The sequence below is a fragment of the Meleagris gallopavo genome, chromosome 5 (genome assembly GCF_000146605.3).
Source record: "Meleagris gallopavo isolate NT-WF06-2002-E0010 breed Aviagen turkey brand Nicholas breeding stock chromosome 5, Turkey_5.1, whole genome shotgun sequence".
NCBI classification, from domain to species: domain Eukaryota; kingdom Metazoa; phylum Chordata; class Aves; order Galliformes; family Phasianidae; genus Meleagris; species Meleagris gallopavo.
The window spans coordinates 33358742-33365960 of NC_015015.2; the positions used below are offsets into that span (position 1 = coordinate 33358742).

At 34.1% G+C, this 7219-nt stretch overlaps 1 protein-coding gene across 9 annotated transcripts in view; it reads right to left on the reverse strand.

Moving 5' to 3' along the window:
* The window catches only part of HECTD1 (HECT domain E3 ubiquitin protein ligase 1), a 55369-nt gene that overhangs the window by 15609 nt on the left and 32541 nt on the right, over positions 1–7219 (reverse strand). For 5 of the 9 annotated variants that reach the window (XM_010711652.3, XM_010711649.3, XM_010711648.3 and 2 more), the window contains exons 23-25: positions 6925–7101; positions 3617–4453; positions 357–578 (exon numbers count right to left, since the gene is read on the reverse strand). In XM_010711652.3, the coding sequence (XP_010709954.1) occupies positions 357–578; positions 3617–4453; positions 6925–7101 (1236 nt within the window). The remainder of the gene's footprint in view (positions 1–356; positions 579–3616; positions 4454–6924; positions 7102–7219) is intronic. The other 4 variants (XM_010711654.3, XM_010711651.3, XM_010711650.3 and 1 more) reach the window with 2 other exon arrangements.

Below are 7219 nucleotides of genomic sequence, written 5' to 3' on the forward strand. Positions count from 1 at the left end.
TGAATACTAGAATGTACGAGCATGTAGCATGTTAAATGAGAAAAAACACTGTGATTTTAAGTAGAGGCTTACATGCATACTGCATTAAAAACCAAAACATTTGATTAAGATAAAGTGCCCAAAATAAACCATACTATAAATAATCATCACTTTGATACAGAAATTACTGAATTAATGACCTGAAATCATAAGTAATACAATGCTAACAAAGTACTCAAGTACTGCTTTACAAAACTAGCACATGAATAACTCAACTTCCAAATACTAAACACAAGAAAATACAATCATAACGATGGGAAGAATGGAAAAATCATTAATGGGAAGTCTGTTTACATTCATTTAAAAATGAAACTTACCATATAAAGAATATTCTGCCTCCTGCCCTGTATCGCTCTCACTAGATGTTGATGTTAGGCTAGTAGTTAGAGTATTACTAAGCGACTGACCAACAGATAAAACTGTAGTTGCTGTAGCTACATTGCTGCTGCTAGTAACACTGGATGTAGACATGGTCACTGTTGATGTGGTACCAGTTGTAGTCAGATTAGGAAAACTTTGGGCACCCATAAGAGGAGACGCTATAGATAAAGATATGGTAAGATAAAATAAATGATTTGATGACTTGAAGAGCACAATTTACAAGCATGAGTCCTGTGTTGAAAAATATATTTTGGACTGAAAAATTATCTGATGTGGTATTTTACAATTAAGAATAACAGACTTAGTGGGAAGAGATTCCCAGTGCAGAAGTGCATGCTACAATGCAGATGCTCATATCTGAGCATATTCTCTTGTGTACAGATTCTCTTGTGTTAAAACAAATAAAATTATTAAATAAATCCCCAAATCCCCACTGTAAATCTGAAATTACATGAACATAAGAAAAGTATTCCTGAAATCTGTTACTCCAATATATTGGTTAAAGCCTTACATCTTATTTAAACATCTAACATCAATGAAATTATACAAAGAAAAGAATTTAACTAGATACAAATGAATTAAGAACAGAACATATGACAAATGCGAAACCTTTTTTGCATTTTCCTTTACATTCTTAAAGCAACTCTGACTTGTTATCTTTCACATAATTCTTAGTGCATATATTCATGATGAACTAGCAGTACTGTGAGAAACAGAATTTAGTAATTCATGTTGGATGATTCATATTAAACAAGCAACAACTAATAAGTTAGCTTACTGCACATTCAAATATAACATAGTAAATGCATTTTAGGTTAACGATTAAAACAAAATTCTATTCACCATAAACTCAATAGAAAGAATTTCAGATACTGTACAGATCTGAAACAGTAGAAATTAATCTTATGCATAATTATGTATTTATACACCAATCTTAAGAACATTTTCTTGCATTCTTATCTGCAAACACAGATGGTGAATCACATGTTTGCATATGAAAATCTGAGGGGTCATCTATACTTAAACTTAATGTGTACTTTTTTTCTGCCTTTTTTTTCTAAAATTTATCAAATATGAGTTCTACAGTTTCAAAAGTAAACATTTTTGTTATTGCAACTTATCTAAACTGAAGTGTTGCTAATAACTAAAACTAAAATAAAAGTATAATTTCAGACTACCGATGTTCGCAAAGATTACTACTGTTGAAAGACAGTACAGTGCAAGCCAGAACTCTTCCCTCAAGAGCATTTGATAGCTTTTCGATAAAAACAAACATCATATTTTTGTTGTTTTGTCAAATACTGTTGTAAGAACACAAATATGTAAATAAAATTTAAAAATGCAAACTAAAATCAGCAAAGGCAGGTATTGCACTTGATTTTTTTTGTTCTATATGTGGGCAGAAAGGAGCAAAATTTAGATTTAGTAAGTTATCAAACCATATACACATCTGTGTAAACAAGAAAGCATGGAATGTTTTTTTTCATTGATGTTAAGAACTTGACAGTCATTTGCTCAGTATACACATCTTTCATCCATTGTAATTAATAACAGTAAATTCCCTGCTCTTATAAGCAAGAGAAACTTAAGAAGCCACCGTCAATATTTCATTTGCTAGGATCTCAAGAACAAGAAGTTGACTACCATTTAACTCCTGACAAATGTCAATGTTTCCAAATGCAATTACTACAGCAAATCCAAAGAGATTTAAATCACAAATCATGATTTGTAACACATTTGAATTTGCTCATCTGATTTTTAACCTGAGCTTTTTACAAAGCACCAATATAACTTTGGTGAGATTGCTCAAATTTAGAATCTAATCTTTGTGGGACACAAGTTCTGATTTACAGTTTCTATTTGTAGATAATTCCTACATGAAGGGTAGTTTAGAAGTTTTGATTTATTTTAATGTTAAGAATACTGAAAAACAAACAAACAAACAAACCCCAAACTGTACTTACTTCCAACTTTAACATGGTCATTATACCAAACATGCTTGAAATCTGACCAATATGCTATTAATCACATAACTATTTCAGAATTAGAGGCACTGAGAATCTGCCTAAAATAACTGACAATCTAACTTGTTTTTTTTTGTTTTTTTTTGCTATTTACATGTTTAATGCAGGCAACAAGTCTTTTTCTCTCCCAGTATCATAATATAAATGTATAGATGCATTTTAAAATCCTCCCTCAAGTTAAAAAAAAAAAAAAAAAAACCAACACCCACTATCAACATTTTAAAAACCACTAAAAGAAAATAACACAGAAATTTTAGGAAAGCATAAAATCTTGACCAGGAAATACAGAGTGCTTTCTTGTGGTTAGGTAATTTTACTTCTCCTAACTCATCTAACTCTCCTAACTCACGAGACACTGAACATCATACCTAATATAAAAACTGGTTAAATAGCATCTCAGATGGGAGTGTTCTTAAAATTCAGAAGAGTGAACTCATAATAAATTTATAGTTTATCTGCTAATATGTTAATCCCACATATAATCTGAGTCAGAACACGAAAAAGTTGAAGCGTGTACATAATCCTATTTAAAATGACATTAACTACATATATCTGTAAAATTAACATGCCTAAGAGATTTGCTAAATCTAAGGCTTCATGACAAGGCATTTTTTAGACGACATGGACAGTATTAATGAACAGTAGATGACCAGCGTACTTCATAACAGGGAATTACAACAATTTCATCACTTTTTCTTTCTACTCTGCTCTTCATTCCTGAGTTTAGACAAATAACTGGAAATGAATTTGAAATGAAAGAATTTTAAATGAAACATGAAAAACCTGCATTTGCTCAGGTTAGTGATAAAAATCAAATAACAGAAACAGGAAGAGAGAATTTGAATATACAAATTCTACAGAACAGATGGGACAGAAAGAATATCCCACATGAGCTATCACTGCCACTCTTTTTGTTCTTCATCATGAAATAAACTTCAAATTCCAATTATTTTACATTTGATGATACCACAGTGCAATCTGATATCAAGGGGCCACAGAACACTCTCCCATTACCTACAACCTTGTGAGCTCTTCCTCAGTTCTGTAAACTCGCGCAAGAACAAGGCTGCTCTCTATGTATTTCTATTAGGCCAACACAATTCAAATTCCTTCACAGAAAACAAAAGAAACAACAAAAACTTAAAATACAAAAGTAAATATTTCTTACTTACTTGCAGTACTCATGACATTTCTTCCCAGAGTATTAGTATTGTTATCACTGCTGCTTCGGCTTAAATTCATGTTGTTTGTGGCATTGGTACGCGCTATGTTTGCCACTCTTCGTACAAAAGACTCCAGGCTCGAAGTTTCTCGAGATGATAAATTAGGAACGCTTGCACTAGAGCTCATTGGTGCCCCAGCAGCCAATAGAGAGCTAACTGAAAGTCTGTTACTTGCTGAGGAGCTTAGAGGTCGTTGGGATGCTGCTTCTTTATTAGTCAGTTCAGAAACTGAACTAACATCAGGAGAGCTTACACTAACAATTCCCATGGAGATAGCACTGGACTCCCCAGGAGTACGTATCGAATTATCAGGACCTAACTTTCTTTCTGTATTTTCATTTCCCATGTCCGCTGTTAAGGTGCTGGTGCTTGCACTGGAAGATGACCCTACTTCAGCCTGAGGTACATTATCAGCGGAAGACAGAACAACAATTGGTTCATGGACGTCAGTGCCTGAAACTATATTTTGCTCCATTACACTTTCTGATCTCCGCTCCATTTTGGTCGAACCCAAGCTGATGTCGCTGCTACTGGCCACGCTACACACAGAACTGCTGCTTCCTTTTCTACTTGAGGAGCCTGCAGCAGCAGTCGTCTTGTCTGGACAGTTGTTTTTCACCAAGCTGCTCCATGACTGCGTTGTGCCTGAAACAGTGGATGAAACAGGTTTGGGTGATGCCGCTGAATCAGGGTCGTACCCTGGTGCAAGCTTGAGGTCAAACTTTCCTTCTGCGCCCATACGGTAAGAGTTAGAGCCACCAGCATCCCAGGTGACATCAATCCAGCCTGGAAAGGGACAGGAGTTTGTGAGATCCAGCAGAAAGCAGACAGGAGCGTCAGACAGTAGCTCCACAATGTGGGATCAGCTCCTCTCATAAGGGCTACACATCTGAATTGATAAAATTACTGAATAACCCTTAAAGCCAATTAAAAAGGAAGAATAGTTATGCAATTTGGCAATGTATTGTGAAAATTAAGGCAGCAAGCATGATCAGCTTCTATCTTCAGGATCCCAGAATCCAGCCAAAAGCAAAGTTCGCTTCAGGAATGAACCTGACCTACTAGGATCTCTCAAATTTTTCTTATTAGATTCTCTAACATCAGAAAAAATATCAGTAACTTGATTAATATCTGGTAAGAATCTGTAATTGCTGTATGAATAGTTTATGTTTTTCTTTGTTCAATACTTGATATACGAGCATTTTATTAAATTGGCTACTTTCAGATTTGATACTTTTTTCCCCATATAGTGAACGCAGGAGTTTAATGATACAACAGCTTTTTGGCTCAATAATTTAGAAACTCAGGCATTTCTTACTCACAGGAAAAGTCTCAGAGCAGATAAGGACTGCTTATTTCAGGCTTGCAAGAGGAATTCTTTTCAGAGAGTTAAAACATTATACTGGGATCAAAACAGCACTAAAAAGAGATGCTGTTCCTCTTTAACTCCTTCATTAAATGTTGTAAATTAAACATATTAAAGCTGTAATGATAAGGATAACATGTAAAATTTAGCTAACTAGAATAGAAATGGGGGAAAAAAAAAATCTTTTTACTTGTCTGATACCTACTATAATCTCTGTCATCTAAAACACTTCTTTCAAGTTTCTCTTATTGTGCATTAACTTTACCAAATGTTATGCCGCTATTCTAATCTATTCCATCATCACTTTAGACTGAAATAGAAGATCACAGGCATTTTTCTGTTTAGAAATATCACCCCAAAGGAAGAACATTTAAAAAAACGGATAAAGCTTCCACAGAAGAACACATCTCATCCCCATGCGAGCAGGCTTGTATCACATTTTTCTTTTTCACTTCAGCTACACGACCTACATCTCAGTAGTTTCACACCACTGAAGCTCTGAGAGGCCAACTTGCCAAAGAAAAGCTTAAGTATCTTTCTACATTTTAGTGGTCTTTCTTACCAAACACAAAAAAAGTTTCACACAGTTAAACAGTATGATTTTTCCTCTTTATGTGTATCTGGATTAGGCATTCTGAAAAAGCACAATTAAATTACTGTTCCTTTTTTGTACAGTTCCTTCTATAATATTCATCACAGACAGTTCAAAATCTGTGCTATTTTTTAAAATATGTAGTATGTGTTTGTTCCTTTTAGTCCTGTCACTTCATTATTATGGCCCACAAACAACTCCAGATTTGTTTAAACATGTTAATAATTGCAGAAAAGCCAATGGGATATTAATTTCTAAACTCTATTTGCAAGACAACTGTGGCAGGACTAATATAGTAGGCTGACAGATTTTTCACACTTTGGCATCATTTCACAAATGAACCTCCATGTCACCTATGCTTAAATGGAAAAAGTTTACCAGAATGTAGGAAAAAAAAATATTAACTTAGTAATATACTATTCACAAATTAGATTTAACATCTTAAATAAAAAAAAAAGTAAGAGTGTAGCTATAAATCTGGATGATAGGATGGTTCCCTACAGGCTACACTGAATGGCTTTAAAAAGATTCAATTTTTCAAAACATTTCAGATGACTGTACCTTGGACACTACTCAAATTTTTAAGAAATGACAACTAAAAATCTGACTAAGAACAACTTAAAATGTTTCAGAAACAAAGTCAGTCTTATGTACACCAAAATAGGGGTAGAGGTGGGGGAAACTGGGAAAATACACACAGCCCCTTCTGTTGATCTTTCAATATCTCATCCTCTTGAGCAATGACTCCCCTGGCTGATGCAGGTTCCAATTTTGATCCCTCATTAATTTCATTTTTTTAAATCAAGAAAATAACAACTCAATCCCAATGAAGCTAGCAAGGTAGGAAAGGTACAGAACACAACAAAAGTGAAGAAAAATACTGCAAATGCTAAGCTAGAAGAAATGAAGAACGTAAATATAGATTTTGCAGCCACAAAGGTAGATTAATCAGTAAGCATCAACCAACCTGGCATATTTTTATTTTGTTGTAATGAATGTCAATATAATAACAAAAACAAAAACAAAAACAAAACAAACAACAAACAAACAAACAACAAAAAAACTAAAGGTCTGAAAATCTCATTTACAACAATGATTTCTTTACTGTGCATTAATACAGAATTTACAAATGGACCACTACTGTTCCAGTACTTAGCTACCTCCTCCCCAAAATTATCAACTTCCTCAGAACGCTAGAGTAGAAATACTATGATGTTACCAATTCCACATACAGATAGCAAATAAAATATCAAATAGTCATGCTACAGAGATTTACAAATTCAGACAATCTGTACTCACCGTTGTGCAATTCTCCTGTAACAGTGCCTTCACCCTGTGGGCTTCCATCCTGATCTCTCCACTTCCAATCAATTCCTCTGATTACTCGAGCTCCTGGAACCATGTATTTCAAAACTTGAGAACGGACCAGACGTCGCTGCCTTCTCAGATTTGCTTCAGCTTCTTTAGCAGCTTTTCCTTCAAGAAATATAAACTGGAATTAAATGACTGAAAAAGTATAGCAATATTGAATTGAAAATAATTTTGAGCTTGTTTTTAAGCAAGTTCCAATGCAAAAGTCAGCCTGATTTTTTTT